Raw genomic sequence first — 26,362 nt, 5'->3', positions numbered from 1 at the left:
TACCTGCACCGTCAAAGCAAGTGATATTAGTGATATTTGAGTACATTATGGTGAACTCTCAGGCAGGCAGGTTTCCTCACAATGTTCTATTTCACCGCTAAACCAAGTGATATTTAATTGCTTAAATCACGCATAACTCCGAAAAGTTAGAGGTGCATGACTGGGATAGAACCCCCGACCTTCCGAGTAGGTGGCGGATGTTTTAACCACTAGGTTATCACGGCTATATATTTACGTGTCATGTATAATGATATTATTTACACGTAATTGTGATGATATGAATGAACTACTCGATTAATGATGATGTAAAGGCGACATAACGAATATTCGTCTATTGCGAAAGATAAAGCGAACACTCGCTACGTGACCGATATCGAATGTCTGTGGTACGTAATCTCTAAGCGAACACAACAAATAACACAGTAATACATAATTTTGAGATGCAGGAACTTAATCAACTGCAACCTTATCTACAAATTTCCAATTGGTATTTCCTTACGTACTATGCAGTCTCCAATGAAAATCTAAAAAAAATATACAGATAAAACTAAAAATACAAAAATTATTAATCTGATTACGATTTTTTTAAATAAAATATATAAGTAACAGTTTAACTTTAATAAACCGAAAAATAATGGCATTTACTTTTAAACGCTCATAAGTTGTGTATGGGTATACCCTACTAGTAGATGCCCGCGACTCAGTCCGCGTGGACTGTGGTTTTTAAAGAATTCTTTGATTTATCGATATAAAAAGAAGCCTTCGTTACTATCCAAGTCTTTAACTATATCTGTGCAAAAATCACAACATCCGTTGGTCTGTTGTGGCGTGATTGAAGGATAAATAAACACACTTTTGCATTTATAATATTACAAGTTGATGCCCGCGACTTCGTTCGCGTGGATATATGTTTTTTCAAAACCCCGAGGGAACTCTTTAACTTTTCGGGATATAAAGTAGCCTATGTGTTAATCCAGGGTATAATGTATCTCCATTCTAAATTTCAGCCAAATCCGTCAAGTTGTTTTTGCATGTAAAATGAACAAACATACACACATACACACAAACTTTCGCCTTTATAATATTAGTGTGAAGTGTGATGCTTGTACACAACTTCAAGCACACAAAATTACTGAAATGTATAAAATTTAAAATAAATGAGATGAATTAAAAACAATGGTGCTAATTCGTTTGTACAAAAAACCTAAATAAATTTAAAAGTTCAGAAGGTACCTAATCAAGTTGTCCTTTGCTGGGAATATCGCGAAAAGCTTTTAATAACCTGAAACTTTTAAAATTAACCTGACTATTTAGTTTAGCTAAGTTCTGTGTACAATCGAATTAGCACCTACTTGTATGTGTTGTGCAAGAGGCTGCAACATAGTAAGGTTTATATTACTGCATTAATTATTACGTTTCAAACACATAACTTTATACAAACTAATTACCGGGTATTGCTTGTTTTGAGAATATCACGTAACTCCTACCTTCGTCTTCATAATAACCAATATAATAATACATAAGAAATTGTATCAAATAATATGTAGTAAACTGACTAACATTTAAAGCATTAAAATAGTGTATATCCTGAGTGTCAAGGATCAGTACAGATATTATTAGTTATCTGTAACACTTTCCTTAAAGTACAACGAGCATTACTAATTGACTGTAACGATTATATAAGTACTCACTGATCCCTTCTGATGGCAAATCATGTACGCACCTCTAGCTATGCCGCAAGCTCGGGGAACATCAAAAGGACACATTGTTATATTATTAAACTACCCTAACTGTTTATTACAACAGTCATCACCCCGTTTCATCGGATCATAGAATCGGAAATACCTATCTACTTTGCAAATGTGGTGCGGAGCAAGATAAATGTATTTTAAATATTATATTTTTTATGACCTTTGTCTTTTTTTAAATATCGATGCCTCGATGAATCGGGGTTAAAGGTAAGGGGAATATTTTGACTAATATTACTGACAACATTTATCCATTGATTGAATATATAAGTAATGTATCCTTAAAACTATACTATTTATAAGATCAGAGATTAGACTCCTTATGTAATTCGGTTTCCATCAATCCAATGACTCACTTCACATCCGTAAACATTGCTGGGGATAAGTTCTTCACCAGACTTATATTATTACAGAGGTTTGTGAGCACAATCTTAGGTGCCTGATCGAAGAAAACAAGAAGCACAGGGGGCATTAAGTAGCCCTAGAGGTACAAACCTCGTGAAGTATACAACCTTAACATTTAAAACAGGTTAAAAAAATAGGAGTTAGATTTGGATATAGATACTATAGAGTATATGTTGATTGTGTATTAGAGATATATTATTCCAATAGTGTGCGAAGAATATCTTTCGTTATTTTAGCAGACACTTGTTTACGTCGGCTGGTATCGCACACAACTATTTGTTTAATACAAATTCAATGCACATCCAACACACATACTAGGCTGCACACTAATGAAATGTACGGTAAAGCAGAATCAGTCCATCTTGCATGAACTCGGGTGAAAGAAGACATTTTATCGTGCATTTACAGTAGTGTTCCTAGTAAGGGGATTGCCATAGAGGCGGTGGTAGTGGAAGATCGTGGGAGCGCGAGGCGAAGGGCGCTGGGAGTAGCGTGAAGAAGGACGCGATTTTAATGCCCCTGACAACATAACGCCATATTGTACTTTGAGTACTTAAACACGAAGATATTGTCAGTTCCATGAATATCAACACATGGTGTGGCCTCACTAGCTTCAATCTTAATACTTAATTAATGTTATCTATCTACGTTATATGCGAAATATACACGTGTGACCGATTTAAATCTATATTTGAACAACCGATTCCGAGACCACAACATGTTGTAAAATATCACACACTTCAGTTAAAATACTGAATTTATCGATATTTTATGAGATCATTACAATAGTGATGCATCCCAAAAAGAGTGAGAATTTCTGTTTACTTGCTCACGCTGAAAATATATCTAACTTGTGTGACTAGAAAAAGGTAGAGTTCAACAAGTAAACAGAAAACGAAGCGGCTTTACGCCCGAAATACAGGTTAGGATTAAAGTGCCTTATCTTTAATACTGTAATTAATACTGCCCCAATATCCTATCACAATAATATAAACGCAGTCTGTTATTAATCTCCAAAAAATGACTAACCCTTGGGCTAAAAGCATTTAAGTGACTTAGTATTACTTTCTATATATCTAAAACCTTATATTAGAGAAATGATAAAAGCTCGTTCGAATCTCTAGTTCGTTTAGTAATATCCAAGTGTATTGTGAAGAAATGTGAATCTTCCAAGAAGAATTGGAAGTAATAAATGTTCTGTGATATTGTCTTGTTATGATCGAAATGCAGGCCGCATTATACCTACCTGTAAGTTTTACTCCCGTAAGGGTAAAGTCGTGAGTCAGTTACACACGCTGCTTACGTGAGTAAAACTTACAGGTGTAATGGCGGCCTTAGGTATTTCGTCTGATTTAGAAACAAAAATTTCGTCATTCAATCATAGTTTTTTGAGAGCATTATTTAAGTTACCCGATACGCTATATCCGAGCGATTGACCTCCGAGTCTTGGTTGGGGAAAAATCTTAGCGTCTTAAACCGTTGTTACATCCTTGGTATTTAGCGGTGTAATGGTGGCTTATAGCCATGGGTCATGCGGTCGAGGAACCTGTGTAGGTCGTGGAAGCGGGGCCGCTGCATGGGTTCGCGGCGCCAGCACTCATGCATGAGATCGTAGAGTTCGCGGCGGCAGCGCGGCGGCGGCGCGGCTGGCACGCGGGCTCCGCGGCCTCCGGAACGCCATTCACTCGCATTCGCTACCACCTAGGAGTGTAAACGATATAATTAGGCCTCCCTGGCACAGTGTTAAGCGATGTGGTCTTATTAGTGGGAGGTCCCGGGTCCGATTCCCGCCAGGGAATTTTATAATTTCTAAATTTCTGGTCTGGTGAGGTGCTTCGGCCGTGGCTAGTTACCACCCTACCGTCAATCTATTTAGCGTTCCTGTACGATGCCGCGTAGAAACCAAATGAGTATGGGCTTAATGAACTAAACTAAACTAAACTGCCATACCCCTTCCAGGTTAGCCCGCTTCCATCTTAGACTGCATCATCACTTAGCACCAGGTGAGATTGCAATCAAGGGCATTACTTTTTTTTTTACTCAGATATAAATCTGAATAAGTTTAATATCTTCATTTTTTCATTATTCACAGATGATCGCGGACTTCTTCTTAAGATAACAAGAGGTTCAGAGTCACGGAAATGTTAACCCGTGAATGAGGAAGTACCAAACCTAGAAGAACATTGGCGACAAATCTGAGGCAAATGATTAAAAACTTATGGAAATAGATACCTGATCATCATTCATTTCTTCAAAAGGTTTAGCCGAGCAGTATGTGAGCACTTCCCAAACGGTCACACCGAATGACCAGACGTCGCTAGCTGGTGAATAGACGCCCTAACAAAATATTAAATGTTAGAATCATTAAATAGGTCTGAGTAGAGCTCAGATATACTATACATTTTTTATTAGTTCCTCGCAAATGGGAGTACTGCACAAGACTTAGCCGAAATAGAAACATAGGTAAGTTATGGATAAGTAAAACCATTTAGCTACTTTAATGCTTTCGAAGCAAAAATAACCTGTAAATAATACGAAGTAATGCTATAAGTGTCCCCATTAAATAAATAATAGCATCTAATATCAATATTATTATTTGTAAGTATTAACATGAAAGTTTTGTTATGGTAGGTACATAAATAAATCAAACTAACCATTAGTAAACTTTCCCAAGCCATCCATCGTAAGGGGGTACGAGAGCCATCCGCTAGGATATGATAGTCGCCGACAAACTCTTCACAAAACATGGCGTAGTCAGCCACTTTAATATGAAGATTCTCGCTCACTGTAATATTTCTGTAAAAAAAGTTGTAAACAATTTGTTTTTCAAGCTTGAAATACAAATCGTCACTAAAAACGTATCCATCGCAGTCAATTCTCACTCTATTAAGAGCAGTTTCCTTAGCGCTCTCCCCCGTGTTTTCTGTACTATGTAGTTTGGTTTTCATTTGAATATTAACCAATCAATCTTAATGTATCGATCTAGAAATAAAATATATCTGTATCTGTGGGTTTTCAGATTCCAAATTAGCAGTCTTTCATGTACTATTGATATTATTTCAGACACAATGTCGCATGTAAAGGATAAAATAAAATAAAATGTTAATTAAACATTGTATTTAACGTCTGGATTAATCTAGTCATGGACAAGTGTAAATTAAAAAATTATAATACCCCCGACGAGTGAAGGTTACAGTAACAGCTGATAACTTTCAAACGACTGAACCGATTTTCTTGGATTATAGCTAAGAACACTCTCGATCATACCACCTTTCAAACAAAAAAAAACTAAATTCAAATCGGTTTATTAGTTTAGGAGCTACGATGCCACAGACAGATACACAGATACACAGGCACACAGATACACAGATACACAGAAACACACGTCAAACTTATAACACCCCTCTTTTTGGGTCGGGGGTTAAAAAATATACGTTACTAATGTTTTACCTTAGATAACACTAAAGAAAACAGTTAGAGTACCTTTTATTTAATGAATATTAACAAAATGTTTGCCAACTTTATTTTTGCCCTCCTTAAAACTTGAAGAATTTTAAATCCGACCTCATGCTTTTCATGTCCAGAAATATTATGAGCAATAGTTACCGTGCCGCGAGATCCCGGTGTACTAACTCGAACGATTCCAGATACTTCATGCCGCTCGCTATTTGGCAGCCTATGTGAATCAAACTCGAATAGCTAGAACAACAGTTATTATTGAAAGATGTACAAGTGTAAATTAAAAATTTATAATACCCCCGACAAGTGAAGGTTACAGTAACTAGAAAAGAGCTGATAACTTTCAAACGGCTGAACCGATTGTCTTGAATTATAGTTAAGAACACTCTCGATGAAGCCACCTTTTAAACAAAATAAACTAAATCAAAATCGGTTCAATAGTTTAGAAGCTACGATGCCACAGACAGATACACAGATACACACGTCATACTTATAACACCCCTCTTTTTGGGTCGGGGGTTAAAAACAATCTCGTTTTAACAAGAAATTAATAACTCATGATCATTATATTCAGAAAGGCTGAGGCTGCCTTTAATCATTAAAGTAGAAGATATGCAATGCTATAAAATATATAAATAAAATTGCCGCATGTAGTTATGTAATTATTGAGACCAATTACCCAATTGAGAAATGCTCAAACGATTTGGCTGTTTTTTTATGTTCGTAATCGTAAAGACAACATTCGAGTTAAAGAAAATTGTTGGAAATCCAATAGTAACATCAAATATCGATACTCTAAGTTAGTAGATAAGTCTAATCGATATTCTATAATCGATAGTTTTAATAAGTATATGATTTATGATGTAAGATTTTGTAGAGTGGTGATGAAAAAAATAAGAATACCCGGATGGGTTTGTTCTGGGCTCTTCTCAGACTTGGGCGCGTTTGGAACCCCCACAGCTTTAGTTTTAAGTTTACATCATCATCTTTAATATCTAAGAAATCCGACAAGCAAAAGGTGTACTTACAATAGTACCTACTTTGAATAAATGATTTTGACTTTTGACAAACTTACTTCAATTTTCGTTCCATCTTCAGAATCGTCGGGAGAGGAACAGCATCGCCGCGGTCGAGTGCCGCGCATGGGGGTTCGAGGAGGCTCAACCCAAGAACTTGCGCAAGCTGCGGGTGTTTCAACCCTGCTCCCCATGTAGCTTCGCGGGCAAACGCCGCCCTAACATAAATAAAGAACATAGAATAACATATGGACTAAGGGAGGAACGATCAGCGATTAAGAAGTTTGGGTCATGATGACTTTGGGAGATAACAGGTAATAAAGATATCTTACGTCAAAATATACAGTCTAGACACTTAGTATCGTGGCAGCCTTCTGCCAGACAATCTTAAAGATTGAAAGTTTATGGACCATCACCATATACACATTTACGAGTAATGCTGTATTAATAAAATGAAGCCTGTTGATTAATGTAAATCTTACTTGATATCGCTATGGCACCCTCGCCATAATGTTTTGACGACAACAAGCCGGCGGCGGTGGCCAATCGGCAATTCCTCGTCGCTCAGTTCTTCGATACCATCCGTCTCGCAAATCTGGAGCTGATCAAACAAGATAAATAATAATTTAAAAAAATAATAAGTTTGTTGGTACTCGTAGAACTAGGTTATGGCTCTGCCACCTTACAAGGCTAAGGAGGTTTCAGCAAGTAAAATTTTAATTGGTGGCTGTGTTTCCGAAATTTCAGAGCTCCCTGCGCTCGTAAATTCGCAGTCGCACCGATACTGATGCCGGGTCAGCGTCGCTGCGACGGTGTCGTCGGGCATTTAGGGTCAGTGAGGCGCTCGCACGCAATCTACGTCTGGAACTTTTTTTTTAAAAAGAATATTAGCCATGCTAATCATGAGTAATGCTCTCCTTTCCCCTCCAATTAAGCGTAAAGCTTGTGCAAGGAGTGGGGGTACGATAATAGTGCAACGGGTGGGGTCTGAACTGCCGACCTTTCGGAATTCAGTCCGCTTCTCAACCATAGAGCTATCGAGGCTTTTGTCTCGAAAGTCCACCTTTAGAAATCCGTTAGGAGAAACATCTAGACCAGAGGTTTTTCTCATAGACCACTTTCAAAATTTAGCTGGTTCCGGTGGATTCCCTGCAGCTACATTTCTACCATATTCCCAAAACTCAACAAAAATGTGTGAACATTAGATCTAACTACGGAAATTTGCGTTGCAGCTTCTTAAAATATCATCTGCTTACATTGACAGGTGAACACAGGCTAACATTTTAGTTCTTCATTATCGAAAGCAGATAAATTTTCGTGGACCCCCGATTACGAATTGTGAACCCCCATTTTTTCGTCACGCCAACGTAGACCCCCTCGAGTTTCCCATGGACCCATGGGGGTGCACCTGGACAACTTTGGGAACTAATGATCTAGACTATCAATCTGATTCAAAAAGCTCATATCCAAGACATTTTAAATCCAAGATGAAAATTGGTACCAATTTGTCTGAATGATTTTGAAACTACATTACTACTGTGACAAAGTAGAAAATCTGGGTCATAATATCACGCCTAAAACCTACATAGTAGTTTAACTAATGGATTCATTCTCTTTGACTGAAACAGAGATTTAGTACAGAAAAGACTAAGACTTTCGCTTTTAGTGCTTAATTAGCCTTATTCCTCGTACCAACTATTATGAATGTAGCTCTTTTTTTTAAATATACATGCATAAGTAACTGTATAAGATACGATACTTTACGATAGGCTTTAGGATCTCAAGGTGCTTAATACGCAATGTTGGGAAACCTTAATACGCAATGTTGTTCCTGGAAGGAAGGATACAAACGGCACAAGACCGTGTTCTGTTAAGATCCTTGCAAGAAACCTTCGCAGAGCACGAAGGTTAAAATATGTTACGACAGGCTTGAGGATCTCAAGGTGTTTGAAATGCGCACACCTTCGTTCAGTTGTCTATCGGTTGAGATGAATGACGATGAGTAAGTAATACGTGGAACCTGACAAGATTAAAGTACCTACAACTCTTAAGACTCATAAAAAAAGTATTAAAAATTGTTTTTGTACACTCAAGTAAAATATAAGCGTTTTTAGTTATTACACTAAGAATATAACTGTTTCAATTTAATAGTCCCGGTTCTTAAGCCGCACGCTCAAAATTAAAAATAAAAGGATTTAAAAATTTACATTTTTATTCCGCGGCACGAAGGGAAGTTCCCAAGGAAATAGTTCTTAAGCACGTAAATAGTGAGGGAGGTAGAGAATTTCCTGTATATTTCACAAAAGCCTACTTTGGCCCAGTTTCTAAGTTTACCGAGCGTGGAAAATGGCTTTGCGTCTAACAGATTTGCAAATCTTGTGAAAAACCGCTTCTATAATCCAGGTGCCCTAGCTTATAATAATAATAATAATAATAATAATAATTTATTTGATACTTATACATGGGTTACATATCAAGATTGAGATTCCTACCTTCTGCACTAGGAAATTATGATACTGTTTGTGCATGATCATATAATAGGATTACAGTTTTTTGAAAGCAAAATAAATGAGTTTTGGATTTACTTATGTTTACGGTAAAATCTCTTTAAATAGTAAGTTCCTTTTAATCTAAATATATAAAAAACAAACGTCCAGCCCAAACTTTTGGACATATTAAACTGAAATTTTGCACTGAGGTTCCCTTTAAGTAGGTAGGTATTATGTAGAATAGGCCCGATTTTTCGAAATTCCGCGGGAGTTAAACCGCGGTCGTTCGCCAGTGTTTATTCGTTTTTACTTTCAAATAGGTAAATACAACTACCTACTTTATTGTATTTTTCTTTAAAAGCAATATCTTTCTTTTTACCCTATTCGCGGAACGAAGCTGTTTGGCTCTATCATTTGTGTCAAATTCAAATCCGAATTCAAATTCAAATTCAAAATATTTTTATTCAATTAGACTTTTACAAGTACTTTTGAATCGTCAAGATCATCTACCACTGGTTCGGAATGCCTTTCCAACAACTACCAACTATACCAACTTATTCGCGAAATGAAGTAAATATAGCTCTCTCTCTGTTTTTGTATGAAATTAGGTAGAGATAGGGCGATGTATTAATTTCATTCTGCGGATAGGTTATAGTCATTACTCATTATTTACGCAAAGTAATATTTTACTTTTAGTTTGAATATCGTTCGTCTCCATGGACTTTTACATGTATAAAATATTACAATGCCAGGAAGGTCTGCTTATAGACCGTCGTCTTTTTATCCCTGAGTAACTTAATATGGAATGGGGTGCCAAGATAAAAGGAAAGGGTAGTTATGCTTATGATTCCACTCACATCGTGCCTGGCGTCCGTCGAGAGGGTTCGTGTATGATTCGATGACTGTTTTAAAGGTTTATATAAAACTTTGGAGTGGGTGTTGGTTTCACACATGAGAACTACCATAACGGAACAATGAGGTGGGGTAATTTGACGAAGGAGAAGATAAAAGGGGCTTTCGCCGGATATATCCTGTGATGTAACCGTAACCTCGTCTCAAGACAGTTTTTATATATTAAGATCAATGTTGTTTACATAGCCAACTAATTATTTACTTATTTATTTACCCAAACTAAAATATATACAGTGTAAGCGTGTTTTTTTTTTCATTTACCCTTTTGTTAATATATACTTAATACTTATTCATTAAAAAAAATTTTGATCTTCAGGGCTCGTGAAACTAGATGATAGAAAGATGGTACAATGTTATGAAACCCCAGTTATTCAAAATGAGTGTTGGTTTGTAAATTTTCTTGTGTCGTGAGCGTTTGTATTTATTGTTCTGTCACAAAAAAACTGAAGGCAATCAACCACCCCTAGTATTAGGGAGACAATGTTTAGATTAGGTCAAGTGCAATTGTACTGGAGTGTTTTATAGGGGCGAAGAAATAAAATAAATGTTCTTTTCTCTAACGCTATGCTAAAACGAGGTGATAAATATCGCCATAATGGTCTTGAATAATGTGGAGGACCAAGCGAATGTTTAAAAAACATTTTCAGTACGATAGTAGGTAACAACTACGTAGTAACAGCATTCCTTTAATCAAGAGAGTTACCCGTAATTGAAACTTTGTATGCAACGTTCCAAACGTTGAACTAAGTTTTTAAACTGGGTGCCTGATCCCACTATGATCGTTTAGCGTGAGTTAGTAGTTGCCCGCGACTTTTTTTGCGCTGAACTTGCCTTCTTCTTATGATGCTTCGTAATATGATATTCTGGTTCTAACATACTGAGTGAAAACTGTATTGGAGTTGCCAGTTTGAAGTTACAAGAAAATGAACTGACAAACAAAACACTATTTAGTTTGCCGAATCGCAATAGAAAAATCGAGTTTTTCGAAAGGAACAGTTATCTAAATCATATAGACTGTTCCAACGACGTGGACGTAATCATTCTGGTTCATTTTGGCTACAGTCGCAAAAGTTCGCTCATTCGCATCAGCTTTTCTTTTAATGAGACGGCGCAAACTTTTAAGCGACGTTTCTTTAATGTGGTTTCGTTGGTCGATTCTATGAATTTCTCTTTAAGGGTCTAACTACAACCTTTCCGCTGTGAACGACATATAGAACAGCGCGGTGAGTTAAAAAACGAAGGTATAGAAATAAAAGTCCACCAATCTGCACTAGCCCGATTTGATGAAGACTAGGGCTTAAGCCCATCTCATTTTAAGAGGAGTAGCGGACTTGTGATGGGTTGATAATAATAATGATGATGTTGATATAAAATTCTGAAGCATGCCAAGACGTGTCAGCTTAGCGACTACACTGGCCTAGACACTGGCCTAGTCCAATTGATGTTTCAATCGCCGCGCCGCTAAACTTCGTGAGCATGCACTATGCAGTAAATCTATAAGCAAGTGATGTTGTGTCATAGACAAAAAAAAATGAAAGGATAAAAAAACTCTCCATCTCTCGAGATAGCAAAGGCGTCATCATTATTCTTAAAGGCCGGCAGTGCGTAGTTTTTCCAATAAATAATAATAAATGATATTTAAAACTTTTACAAATTCTGTTACTTTACATCTGAGGCCAGTAGGTATTAATTAGTTTTCTAGCAAAACAATGTTACTTGTAGGTACGTACGCGTGTTGTCAAAATATTATGGATGACCCATGGCTCCCAAAGATATTGTCGTACTTATTATTATAAAATGTTTTGATTTGAAATAATTTTGATATCAATCATCCCTGGTGTGACGTTGTTTAAAATGGAAATTATCCATCTAAGCCAGTGAAATGGACTTCAAGGGTTGGAAGGGTTCTATTATCATCCATATAAAATGACAGATTTACCTCAAAGATGGTGTCAAGTTAGTTAACTTACAAGGTAACAAGGTTCCGTAAAGTTTTAGTTATGGTTTTAGAATAAACTTTTTAATATTGTTAAAAAATTTGACTAGATATCAAAATTTTAAATGAGATTTGTCATCATTTATACCTACATGATCAACCTATCATCATGATCAACTTATCGCCGGCGCGCTACTGGAGCTTGGGACTCCTCTTCGAATGAGAAAGGCTTAGGCTATAGTCCGCCATACTGGCCCAGTGTGGATCGGCAGACTTCACACACCTTTGAGAACATTATGGCGAACTTTCAGGTATGCACATTTAAAGCAAGTGATACTTAATTGCTGTCTCTTCACATACCTAATGTAAGTTAAGTTCTCAAATAGCTTCTAGTTCGTTGATTAAATACTCGTAACTATTTAGTTGTTATTTACTTAAACCTCAAACATAAACAAAACGTGCAACATCAAATGTTTTTAATTAAATAAACACCAACTTAATGGAGCATATTATTTATAATTTTTGGCTATCGGTAAATAATTACGAAATGTTGACGCTAATGAATGTTGCCACAGTAATTAGTTAAAATGAAATGTGATGCGGTTAAATACCTGACACAAATATGTTAAACTAATGTAGAGCCCCATTTTATTCGGCCACTTTTGGAATAAATATACTTAGTGCCGATTTCACCAACGGCAAGTGACATTTAACCGAAGAATAAATTAAGCATAATGACAGTTTTTGTATTGAAAATATCAAATTTACTCTTGGATAAAACTTATTTAGTGTTGGTGCAATTATGATAATTGATGAGAACGGAATAATAGATACTAATATTTATTACCTATAAATTTGATAGTGTGTCTGTCTGCTAGATTTTCAGGGTCCATGTTCATCCGTTTATTCGATTTTGACAAAATTTTGGACATCAGCCACTTTTAATGTCAAAAGTGTCGTCAAAAGCATCGAAAGTGTAGCTGCCTATGTAGCTTGTCACATCCGTTTGACCAATTTTGAAGAAATTTGGTAGTTTGCGCTTCGGGGAAGGACATCGGCTACACTTAAAGAGTTACCATGGGACTTATAAAAACTTGATATCTACGCGGAGGAAGCCAGGGACATCATTTAGATAAAAATAAGAGTTTGTTAAAAAGGCAGATTGCGTCATAATTAGATTAGATTTCCAGTTCTGAAAATGTTTCTGTGGGCTCGTTAAGCTTCATTTTTTTTTAATAAAAATAGCGAGCAAACAAGCAGGCGGGTCATCTGATGTTAAGTGATTATCGCCGCCCATGAACATTTGCAGCACCACAGGAACCGCCAAAGCGTTGCCGTCCTTTCAGAAATATTGCCTATCAATAGTTTATTGACTAATAAAACTGACTCAACTAATTAATTTCCCAAGTCATCTGAACAAATATTAGATACATCGTAAATAATATGGTAAAAGTATAAAATAAACGTTCGTGGCTATTAAGGCGAGCGGGGAGAGCTGGGCGGGCGGGCGCGCGGTAAGTGTGAGCAGATTGCATTTTCTTGCTACGGCCAGTAATCAATTTTTATGAGCATTTTTGTAGCCCCGTGTCCCCCGCGCCCCTCCGCCCGCGCGAGGGCAACGTGCTAACTTTCCCCTCGCGACACGGCCGGCCGCGCTCCGTGGTGGACTAAAGGTACATTCTGCGGCAGAGACGCATTGGGGCACGACAAAAAAGGCTTTCTTCTACATCCTACGTTTGTTGCGAATGTTTTTTAAAAATACATTGATATACTTGCATCTACCTGCAATCACACCAAACAGTAGATGATGCAGCCTAAGGTGGAGCGCGCCTGCCAAAAAGGTATCTATTCACTCTTCTTTTGATGGTGAGGGTTTTATAGCTAACGAGGAAAATTGAAGCTAGGAGAGGTAATATTCTGAAAAGTCCATCTTTGACACTCAGTGGCGGACTAAAAATATATGCTGTGGCAAATATGCACTCACTTTTTATGAGTACAGTCATTCAAATTTTGGGTAAGTAATATTCTAAAAAACCATTTTTGATGCTTAGCGGTAGACAAAAGATATTATATATTATGTGGCAAAGGCGCTAGGACATACTAAAAAACTTCTTATACATCTCATTTTTATGCAAATTCAAATTACAGTTAATTATAATATCCGTTTTTGTTAGGTACACTATTGTCTACACTTAAAATATTCATATCAGTTATAAACGTTTAATGCGGGAAATACTGGGATTAGGTTAGGGAATAAAAAATTGTACATTGAACTGCCATTCAAAAAAGACAGCTTACATTTTGCGACTAAAAATCTGCACACATCATCAGAATTACCGCTCACCATTTTTGCACGCACTCATTTTTAAACAAATATTTTACCCGTATAGCGTGTACTTATGTAAATAAAGTGAGTCACCTTAAAAAATCCTTCCACAGGATTTTTAAAACGTATATGTCCATAGGTACTTTGATTTTCCGGGATAAAAAGAAACTTACGATCTTTCCCGGGATCCAGCATCAAAAGCGGTTAAAAGGATGGACTGTGAAAAACTAGCAGACAGACAGACAAATTTTCGCATTTATAATATTAAGTTGGTAAGTAAGTATGGATTACGTTTGAAAATCTAGCGTCATCTTTGTCACGTGTCTTCAAAGCGTACCCTAACTCTCCTTCAAAATAATTAACTCCATGGAATTTAATCTAGTAAAACTTAATTTAACAAAATTTGTGCGGAATTTCACTTAGCAAGCTTTACGCCATGGTTATAATACACGATGGCTAACACATCTATAGGTCACATCACAAATACGTGGTCCCCCGAACTTTGTCGGAACTTTGAAGCGGTGCTCCTGAATTTAATTAATTCTGTTATACCTACCTAGACTCCCCTCCCTGTTATTATCTCTAATAATGGAAGGTAAATACAATTACAATATTGGTCTGTTGAACTTTTAAAAATTTCTTTAAAAATATCATATATTTTCATTTTTAGTACATAATAATAATAAATGAAATAAAGCCTCATGTTTTATTTTCTAAGAATTTCGCATGGAAAGCACCTCTCACACTTATGCCGCCTAAGGCGAATACACAAACAAAGGCACGTGTTATTGTTGTATTTTCATTATAAAAGGACAAACATAGTGGATTTGTAACCACGGCCGACCTCCCTGAAGTGCCTTGTTTAAGTTTGTTATTCTTTTGATGCGCTCCGTATAAGTTAACGTGCATGCCATTACTCTCTTAAAGCTCAAAATGATTTTACTTATTTATATAGCTTATTTTTATTATGATTTTAATCAGGCAAAGCAATTTTTCTGTTGCGCCTACTTATCGGTTGTGGTTGGGTGTTCGGTATAGTGTAAAAATCCAATAAAAGCCGCGAGGTTTGGTAACGATGCTAAATAACATACTAAAATGTTATATGTAATGTATGTTAAATAACCCTAATTTTTATTGCGATACCTTAGCAACTGAGTAAATAGTAAGATAATTTAACTACTCTTGCCTACCTACTTATTAAATAAGTTTTTACCAAAGTAATTAGTAAGTTATTATCTTATTTCAAAATTCTACTGTGTTCCTAATTAGTAAAACTCGTAATATTTTTTCCATAGAAATGAAAACAATAAGCCGATTTCCTGTTCTCAGATTTTCCTCTCCAGATGTTCGTAATTTTAGCGTTCGTCTGTACGCTCTTCGCTATCTGTAATTCTGTATAATCTGTAATTTTGCAATCATTCATTTACTCGTTCTTTGGTTAGCTCGAACACAACAAGTGGGTACTTACGTTTACTATCAGAATGTTGAGCCTTCCAAAGCCAGATATATAACCAGGTTATCTTGCGTATTTCGTTCATTTTTTTTAAAATTATATAGAGTAGCGCTTGGCTGCAATCACACCTGCTAGCAAGTGAAGATGCAGCTTAAGATGGAGTGCGCTTGACTAGAATCATCGTCATTTCGTAATTTTTTTAATTAAAGATCTAATGCTATGGCTTTACCTAATGATCTTCAATTATTATTACCAGATAGGTATAATTCCATTATACACGCGCACGGTTGATAACTATAGAAGTAGGTATTGTAGATCTACAAATCAAAGTTGTGATAGAGTTGTGCTGTGGATATATGATATTTGACCTACGAGTACTGACCTGGTACTGGTACAAGTACGCTGGACCAGCAAATGCCGACCTGTTTTTGAAGCAACTTGATTTTTGGCATTTCAGTGCTGATAGCAGCAGTGAGTAAGTGATACTGATGGTACATCTAACGATATAGTGTTATAACCAGACCATTTGACAAAAAATATCAATTTTAATTCCTTGTAGGGCGCTTCGAATTGGCACAAAAAATAACTGTCATTTTTTATCGCACACCTTTTCCAGTGTACTTGTGTGATAATATATTCATTTCAGTGTCTACGAGGATATAATTATAAAACCTATTTCAGTCATGTTACTGAAAGAAGAAGCAGTGTGACAGTGACAATAAAGATGCATTGTTATTATTAGATTATTTCTTCTTTTATTAGATTATTTTAGTTCTTCCTCTTCAACTCGCCCGAGGCATACCCATTACCCAAATGTTACCCAAGGATATTTTTCTTCGCCCCACTTCATTCATAATATGAGTTAGGATGTATATTTTTGGAAATAAATTCAAAAAACATGGGAGCCATAATTGAGGGGCTTATTTTCAAACAATTTTAAGTAAGAAAACATGTTGTGAACCACAAATTTCGGAGTTGTTTGAACCAATAAACAATATCTTGAAGTCCAATAAAAACCATCATAATGGATTACTTCTTCAAAAATCTCAAGCAAAAATTATCTTTCGAAAATGCTCAAGAATGTCTAACGGATGGTAATTAAAAATATTATAATTTGAATCTGATTTGAAGAGATAGATTGATAGGAATTTTATGTCATCATCATTTTAGCTTATATTTCCCATTACCTCCTAATTAACCCACTAAGGATCGATTCACATTGGCAATGAATAGAAACAAAAATTTGAAATTTTACATATAATATTGATCTCAACCTCCATCACATAAAGCACAAAATTCTACCGAGAAAGCGCGAAGACATATTTTACCCCCTTAAAACCTTCTAGACCCATTCTAGACCTATTCTAAAAATTTTAGGTAATTTACTGTTTTGTATGAGTTGCGAGCAAACATAAATAAATTGATGGTAAAATGTACATAAAATGTAAGGTTTAATAGTCAGTTTTCAAAAAAGTTGCAGTGCCAGTTTCAGTGAGTTAGATGTTCTTCTCCCTAAAACCTAAACTGTATTTAATTAAGTTATGGTCCTTTATTGTACGCCTAAGTTACAATCTTGGAATTTTTGGATTTCTCCAAATCACACCATCTTATTTCCCTCATCTTATAAACTGATATGCATGAACTATTGCTACGCTAATTTTTAAGAACGCGAACAAAGCATTTTCTGAGATAAAGTTGAGGATGCGGCTTGAGTTGCCCTTGACACGATTTTTATCAAATTCCCATTTTTATGTCAAATGAAAACGAAATTGAAGTGTTCTAAAACTTTTTATTATTATCTTTATTGCACAACCAATGAAGCTATGCAAAAAGTTAACTTCAGGCTCGAGAATCCTATCTTCCAGTTAACCTTAGATTAAGAAGCTTACGGTGTAAGAGTTGGCTATTTTATAATGTTGATAAATTTGTGATTTATTAATATTATTTGAAAAGAGTTAGTTAAGATGTCGGTCTCCTAGTTGGAGTTCCAGGATTCGATCCTCCAACTGTCCACGCGCCTCTACCTTTTCGGAGTTATGTAGGTAGGTACGTTGCTTGAAGGAAAATATGTTGATTCCTCGTAATCGGCATGCCTAAAAGTTCTCAAAGGAATGTGAAGTCTGCAAATCCATACTTGGTCTGCGTGCTAGACTATTAAAGAATTTTTTTCAAAATTAACCCTAAGGGGGTAAAATCACAGGTTTTGAAATTTGTGTAATCTACGCGGACGATGTCGTGGGCATAAGCTAGTACGAGTAGTAAAATAAGATAAAAAAAACCGGAGAGTAGAAGAAATTGCGTTCCACAAAATAGGTATGTGACACATGTGTCGTATAGTTTTAACTTCACTTCACTTCACTTTAGATAGGTATTTAACGTAAGCTATCTATATACCTGCTTACTTGTTTTTCTCCATAGGAACACTTAGTAGTAGATCCCACAAAGAAAGCATTTCAGAAATTAAAACAGAAGCGAAGCCAGGCAAGCCAGTTTTATCTATTATGTATTATTAATTTTTTTCAGATCATGATTTTGACGTGGCTATTTCCGGAGAAGAAAAGGAAAATGTACGTGAAGACGTTTTTACGAATGTTTCTACAGAACAGGAAGATAAACCTCATGAAGGAGTCTTGTATAAGCCAAATGAGCCGATTACATTTTCAAGTCAGTCCGGGAAGAGCAATCCAACACTGGATACTGCCTCAAGCCAAAAGACAGAAGAGCCTAAAGCGCCCGAAAAGAAAAAATCAAATCCCGCTATAGACATATCTGTACTGTTTTAATAAAACTATAAATTCCAACCAATTGTATTTGGTTTAAATATTAAAGCATAGATTTGAATCATATTACTTATATCCGTATTAAAACCACTATTCCATAGAGCGAAGTGACATTTTGTCCAATTATAGACGCTATAATAAGTTTTTATAATTGGGAATCATATAGTTCTTATTCCATTTTTAAAATGGCTGTGAAACATATCCACACAGACGGACATACAGACAGACAGGAGTGGACGATACTATAAGGCTTCATTCATACGAGAGCTTTTTTAACTTCCGTTAAAAAGCGTTCAAATAGAACTTTATTCCCAAGTATTTGTTCACACGTCAACGCTTTTTTAACGCGCACTTTGTTTTTTCAGCGCAAGGCCGGGTTTTAAGGCAGCCCTTTTTTAACGCTCGTGGGTTCCGTGTTGTACTTACTTATGAAACCCTAAAATTTTTGAGTAAGCAGTATATGTACTTACAGTGCCATGTGGTCCCTCGCCTAGGAATGTAACCGGACGCATGCGCCCCCGCGGGAAATCCAGCAGGGGCGCCACGCCGTTTGGGGGCTCAGCTTCTGGTAGTTTGATTGAGGTGAAGAGTCCTGGAGTAGGCCGTTCACGCCGGAAGGACCTCTCGTCGGGATACGTCTGAGAACAACAAGTGTAAATTAAAAATTTATAATACCCCCGACAAGTGAAGGTTACAGTAACTAGAAATAAGCTGATAACTTTCAAACGGCTGAACCGATTTTCTTGGATTATAGCTAAGAACACTCTCGATCAAGCCACCTTTCGAACAAAAAAAAACTAAATAACAATCAGTCCATTAGTTTAGGAGCTATGATGCCACAGACAGATACACAGATAGGTACACAGATACACACGACAAACGTATAACACCCCTCTTTTTGGGTCGGGGGTTAAAAACAGGATTTTATTCATACATAAAACTACTGTTCGCGACAGGTTGGCATGACAATCGGGGTACGAGGTGATTCGTACAGCGTGGGGCACCCCACACATCCGCGCTTAGCGTTACACGAGTCCATACTCCGTATCGATCACGCTTATCGATTTCTCATTGCTTGTAGTTTTGCGTATTGAAAAATATGACTTCAGTTGCCAAAAATCCATTCTGAAACACGTGAACTAGCCTGAAATTGAACTGGAATTTCCTCTTATAACGTTTATTATGAGAATTCGCTGAATTTTGTATTGGTGTCATGAGGCAAAACGAAATATTACCTAATTATTAAATGTAGGTGGGTAACCTTTTAATCATCAATTTTCAGAAAAAAGATATTCAAGGATCCCGAATTATAAACATCAGGTAGTTTCCAGAGAAAAATATAAATAACTATAACCATCATTATAATAGGCTTTTCAAAATACCCATCAGTTAATGACTCTGTGTATAAGTAAAATTATATTTCAATGTTAATTAATATACCTACTAGATTTAACCTCGTTATTTGACGCAACGGGCGCCCGAGCTCCATTACAATCCATTAGTCAATTAATGTAAAGCTTAAAAAGCTACTGTACATTGACCGTATTTATGGCAACCATTATTTAATGGGAAATTTTGTCCGGACATAAATAGCCCAGTACGCGGCTTAATTGCTATCCCCCCCTACTAAGAACCTGTAACTCACGCCCTGAGATGAATTATTGCCAACCGATGCCGATAAGTTGCTCTAATACCGTACCCCGTACCTAAATATCAAAGGTGCGATAATTGTCTGCAACGTCAATAATGGTAATATTACAAGTAATAATATTAGAGACTAGTTGACACGCCCCGGCTACGCACGAGCCTGTCACGAGCATCTCTATTTCATAGACAAATAGGTAATACCTATACCTACCGCCAAAAAAATACGTGTTTGGTATATTACCTTACATGTTGTATGAAGTATTAATGCGAAAATGATTTGATGCCCAAAATAAACATTTTCGATTTGGTACTCTATCTAACTCATTCCTTTCATAAAGTTCCAGTTATGTACTTATTAGCTAATTATTCTCAGTACTAAAGGGTATTTAAATTTATAATCAATAATATACTTGATTCATTTAGGTTAATCCTGATTATACTATTTGATAAATGCTTGATTATACTATTCGAACTTGTATTTGTGTGAAGATGTGAGCATTGATAACTTTAAATAAAAGATTATTTTACACCCATGTTCAACAACGAACTTTCTATAAGGCCCAACAAAGGTATAGTAAAACATTAACAAAACACGGCACGGTTGGAAGTCTCTCAACTAATACCGTCCTTACCCATTTATCATTTTGCAAACAACCGCATAATATCCCTAATGAGTAAAATCCAAGCATACCTTGGGGCTTGGGCAATACCATTAATATTATAAAACCCCGCCTTTCCCTTTATGCCTACCCTAGCAACGAAACGGCGAACGCTTACTATGTACTTGGTTATTAAAGCGGCGGAGTCGGTGAATTCTTCACTGAAACTGCTCAGAGATCAATCGTCCGTTACTTATGAATATTTTCTTAACAGGGCTCTCTCCGTCACTAACTCCATACAATCGTAGTTCCAATTTCATTTGAATATTAAGCAAGCAAAGTCCATCAAATTTTGCAGACATATTCTAGAAACTAATATTTGTGTCTGTGGTGTTTTAGATTTTTCTAAAAATATGTAGTTTTAAAATTACAGGGGCTCAAAGATTTGTATGAAAATTTATAAAACCGCGTAACTTTGAAACCGAATATTTTAACAGAAATCTGGAAAACCACAGACATAGATATTAGTTTCTAGAATATGTCTGCAAAATTTCATGAACTTTGGTTGCTTAGTATTCAAATGAAATTGGAACTCCGATTGTATGAAACGAGCGACGGAGAGAGCCCTCTTAAGCTGTTGACACATTACTGTGCTCTTGTGTTTTACAACGCTATCTGATCCGAACATTCCGAACATCAACCTATCTAATAGACTGATGTACATGTCTTCATATAAAATGTACTACATGATCGCGGGAATTAAAGGTTAGTAAGTCCCGTAGGAATTTTCCAGGTTGAAAAGTAGCTCGTGTAGCTCTTAAGGTCTTAATTATAACCATCATTATAAGTAGGTATAGATTTTTACGGCTTTGCTCACGTATTTAGTCGATGTAAGCCCGCAATGGTTTAAATAGATCCATCAAATCAATATACCGTCAACAAACTGTACAACAGTTTGCCAACAAATTCTACAACAGTTTGTTGGCAAACTAATAATTTAGTCAGTCAACAAATAAATAAATATAATATTTTAATTAAAACGGTAAATTTAGCGGCCTGATAGAAAGATAAACAAGCACAAGTAAATATGGAATTGATGACTCCTATCGCATTCCGTTGGTCGTCATGACGTACTTATACAACACAGTGTTTGAGTTTTAAAGTTAATTTCTCGAGGTTTCAACCTTATCATGGTTATCTACCATGCCCACTAGTACTCGCAGATTGAGAAGGCAGGTCTTATAGAAGGCAGGTTAGTCTGCCACAGTGCGGATTGGCAGACTTTCATAACTTGGAGAACATTATGGAGAACTCTAGGCATGCAGGTTTCCTCACTATATCTTTTTTTTCACTTATAAAGCAAGTGATATTTAATTGCTTAGAACGCACATTATTCCGAAAAGTTAAAGGTGCGTATCCGGGATCGAATCCCTTACCTAATTAGGAGTACGTCCGAGTCTTTTTCCGTTTACTCTGCCTATCTTGATAACTATTTCTATTCATTTCTACTTAGGTATCTGAGAATGGTTTTATGAGTGTACCTATATACTTATTTGCGATTCTATGGATAACTCATCGTGTATTTCGATCATTCATAGTGAATGCCTAATTTTTACTTTGTTAGTAGTGACAGTTGAAATTGGACCACTAGCCCAACAATTTTAATTCAATTATTTATTAATGTGAGTGGCCATTACTTACCTACTCATTATGAAAACCCCCATTATAGGTAGCGAGGTCACTGGCCTGCATATTAACATACACGTCAGGTATTTTTGTGGTTTTCAGTAAAATGTGATAAATAAATCTGCATGTACAGAATGTCGAATGCATGCTATCGAAAACCGAAAACAGTACATGATTCTGAAACCTTGAGACTGGCTAGAATTTTTCATCGATGTTTTAAGTGATTTTCGATAACGTTTTTTTTAACTAATTATAACATGGGATGATTTATATATTTGCTATTAAATGAAAAATATTAAAACGATGATATTTAACATAAAACAGCAATGTAAATTTAAATTTCTATTTAAACGCGATCAGCTGTTTATATAAAGTTTAAGGAGGGTCAACGCCCCGGTTTAAGTACCTATAATAACGCTTTGGTGAGCGGCAGCGGTGGTTGATTGCGGAGCGTTGTGAATGCATTGCTCGCGATACATTGCTGCTCAAACATTACAACATTACGATTACAATGATTACATATATCGGTAAGCCATTATTTTTGAGAGATTTTTGATGGCATCTGTGATTTCGCTATAGGCATTATTTCTGTAGATCCCCAATAAAATGCATTTTTAAAATAATTCCATCCGAGTGAATCCAAGGCACATTAATTAATCAATAATAAAATAAGAAGAAGGTACTTAGTTAATAAATGAATATCGCTATTCATCCAAAAGACCAACAAAAGAATCATGCCTTTAGATCATACACTTTTATATTGATGCAAAAGATAAAGATCAGAAGGAAAAGTGACTTACCTACTAGCTAAAAGGTTACTTACGATTAACACACACTCGCTCGTTCACACAGGCTGCGTGAGCGTTGCGTAAGCGTAGACGTAGCGCATATCATTGCGTTGTAATATATGGAACTGTATGAGACATGGCATACCGCTTGCGTGGCGTGAACGTTCGCGTAGACGTAATGCGTGCAGTTATGTGTACGGATTCACACGCGTCACAAGGCACGTGCCACGTGTACGTGCTTAGTGTGTATCGGTCTTAAATTAACGATGCCCAAGTTACTTTGTCACAGCAATATAATACAAGCCTTGTCGCCTAACAAGTCAACACAGCGTCAACAATGTTATGGATATATTTCCTTTGATACTTGTATAATATTTTTTCCCCCATTGCACGAAAAAAAAAAAACGTCAACACACGCCAATAATTTCGATCAAGACAATAATATATAAACTGCTGGACAGTTCCATAAGAGTATCTTCAATTCTTAGGTTTTTTCAAATGTACATTAACATACCTAGATTAGGCGTTTTTTACGATTTTATAATTTAACTAAATACGAATGAAACATCTTTTTAAAAGTTTACTTTAAGTATAAACTGCAATGTAACTTTTTTCTTCAATTCATTTGTTTATTGTTTCTACCCAAATGAGAGAATTTACAACTATGCAAGTCTCTAAGAAAAGTTGTGTAACCTTGTTTAGTTTAAAAGGTCTCTGCTAGCGCCCCGTTCTTTTAAATTCAGTTCGGAAGTACTCGGCTTCACCTCATCTTTCCAATATTGCTCGACCGTAAATTGATTTATTTGCGGCCTGGATAGTAATGCATTATTGTATCTTTGTAGGAAGCCATACACCTACAGGCAACTTGAAGTTGCGACTACACAGCTTACAATGTTTTTTCATTGTCGTACACGGGACCTCGTGAACAATCAGCACGATCATCCCATTGCTAGTTTTCTACTGAGCACGGCTCTTCATTCAGACTTTCAGAATGAGAAAGGCTATGGGTAAAGCCATAGTGTCATGCTGGCAGGGCGGACTGGCAGATTTCACACACCTATGAGAACATTATGGATAACTCTCAGGCATGGAGGTTTTGTCACGATGTTTTTATTCACTGTTAACTTAACTTAACTTCAAGCACGGGATATTTAATTGCTTGAAATGCACATAATACCGAAAATTTAGAGGTGTGGGCCCCGTACCCTGTGAATAAGAACCCGCCGTATTAATCACTTCGCTGTCACAGCTTCACTATCTGTATATGGTTGTTCTAAAATAGTCATGAAGTGAAACAACCATTACAGAAATTCATTATTTAGTTTAACGTTGTCACATCCCTGTTCGTGGAGGGGAGATGGGGGTGTTTTGGGACATGTGACATATTCACGTGCCACGCGGGGGTACTTACGGCAGCTAGTATTGCGGTGCGCGCCGTATGTTACATATAATGGAGTGCCCGCAGAAAGATAGAAGCGGTGAAATAATGCATTAAAATATATATTCTGTTTTGTATTCAATTATCAGACCACCTGTTTTAAATTGTAAAATTATAAACGAAATGCGCACTGGGGCAGTAGATTTACTAGTTATAAGCTAGTTAACATGACAGGTACTGTCATACATCGATAATGGCGCAGTAAATTTATGCTGGCTGAGAAATATGTTCTTTCTCAGAACGCACAAGAGTAGAATAGATAGACCGACATCGCATCGGCGGTTCTTCTAGTGCTGCAAATGTTCATGGGCGGCGGTAATCACTTAAGATAAAGTGACCCGCATGCTCGTTTGCTCGCCATTATGTATTAAATAAAAATTACACTATATAAGTCGAAGAAAAGTGATTTAAACAAGTTTTATCATACTTGAAAAATTAAAAAATACGACTGCAATTTTTCAAAAAATTATAGCTAGAGTTACTTGAGATGATGTTCGATTTTGATGATACTCCATCCATTTAAATTTGTTCAGGCATTTAGAAGTTACAGTAGAATAAAGAAACTCACATACCTACTTACCTACATGAACCTGAAAATATTAACATTGATTTTTTGGGCAGTTATGTAAAAAGAAATAAGGCTTGATTTATTTTTAACCATGTTGTGTAGTGTAGCGGCCGTGCAATAATTGCGAACCTCATATTTACGTCCAGACGGGGCTCGATTGTGGGACGGTCTAACTTGAAACTTTTTTTTAAAATTTATAGACTAACGCTTGGCTGCAATCCAGATCTCTTGGCAAGTGATGATACAGCCTAAGATGCAGCACGCTAACCTAGAAGATACCTATTCATCCTTGACTGTAAAGTACCTACCTATATCAAAATTGGAGGGGAAATTGATGCTGGAAAGGCGTTCCATATCCTATTCGTTCAATTTAGAAATAAGGAAGCAAATCGCTTCGTACGTATCCTTGGAATTACCTCTGCGTACGGATGCAGAGTCGCAGACCTTAGCGATGTCTTGCGGTACGATAGTAGAACTTCATATTATGTCATACTACAATTTTTGAAACCATGCTCCGTCTGTATATTGACTTTGTGTGAAATAAATCATACCTAAAGGTGAAAATCCTGAAGATTAAAGCGTGTATTCCATATACAATTTACGGTCGGTTCTTACATCTGGTTTATTGCGCGCCCAACAATGATTACAAAAGTATTTAATTTAGAGCGTAGAAGCGGAAGCGGCGTCGTTCACTCGTTTACTGACGAATGTAAACTTAATGAAGGGGATATTAAGCCGGGCATCCACTATGTTTTCGAACCAGTAACCGGAACCGGATAGCTAGTGAATATTTATATTATAGCTTCCGCATTCCGAATAAATGTAGGAATGTGTAACAGTTGTAATAGTCCTCGTTCTGACGGTTTTGTTCCGAGCGATATCGGTGTTTATGGGGACACTATGAGAGTGCAATTTGTGCACCTGCTAAGCGTCTGCGAATATATTGGATACGCAACCTAATAGGTTTATATTTATATCACAGTTTAGTTACAAGAAGAAGTATATTAAAAAAAAAACTTAGAAACAGAGCAAGTACCTACTTTGTAACGCGTTCCTATTTCACGTGTGATGGCGATGATTTGAAACCAGGTCTATGATCTGAAAAGCAGGCA

At 36.4% G+C, this 26,362-nt stretch overlaps 2 protein-coding genes across 3 annotated transcripts in view; one reads left to right on the top strand and one right to left on the bottom strand.

Moving 5' to 3' along the window:
- Window positions 1-3,492: 3,492 nt before the first annotated feature.
- The window catches only part of LOC123880641 (epithelial discoidin domain-containing receptor 1-like), a 216,736-nt gene continuing 193,866 nt past the window's right edge, over window positions 3,493-26,362 (bottom strand). For both annotated transcript variants that reach the window (XM_045928862.1, XM_045928863.1), the window contains exons 12-18: window positions 18,995-19,162; window positions 7,111-7,229; window positions 6,688-6,846; window positions 5,760-5,852; window positions 4,808-4,949; window positions 4,386-4,490; window positions 3,493-3,854 (exon numbers count right to left, since the gene is read on the bottom strand). In XM_045928862.1, coding sequence (XP_045784818.1) covers window positions 3,651-3,854; window positions 4,386-4,490; window positions 4,808-4,949; window positions 5,760-5,852; window positions 6,688-6,846; window positions 7,111-7,229; window positions 18,995-19,162 — 990 coding nt within the window. In that variant the 3' untranslated portion in view covers window positions 3,493-3,650. The remainder of the gene's footprint in view (window positions 3,855-4,385; window positions 4,491-4,807; window positions 4,950-5,759; window positions 5,853-6,687; window positions 6,847-7,110; window positions 7,230-18,994; window positions 19,163-26,362) is intronic.
- Window positions 16,447-18,549, top strand: LOC123880673. Its single transcript, XM_045928918.1, has 2 exons — window positions 16,447-16,838; window positions 18,268-18,549. Exons 1-2 carry the CDS (start codon window positions 16,769-16,771, stop codon window positions 18,525-18,527), a joined length of 330 nt encoding a protein of 109 aa, XP_045784874.1. The 5' UTR covers window positions 16,447-16,768; the 3' UTR covers window positions 18,528-18,549.

The sequence above is a fragment of the Maniola jurtina genome, chromosome Z (assembly GCF_905333055.1).
Source record: "Maniola jurtina chromosome Z, ilManJurt1.1, whole genome shotgun sequence".
Classification (NCBI taxonomy): Eukaryota; Metazoa; Arthropoda; class Insecta; order Lepidoptera; family Nymphalidae; genus Maniola; species Maniola jurtina.
This window is presented reverse-complemented; position numbering and strand designations above follow the sequence as displayed.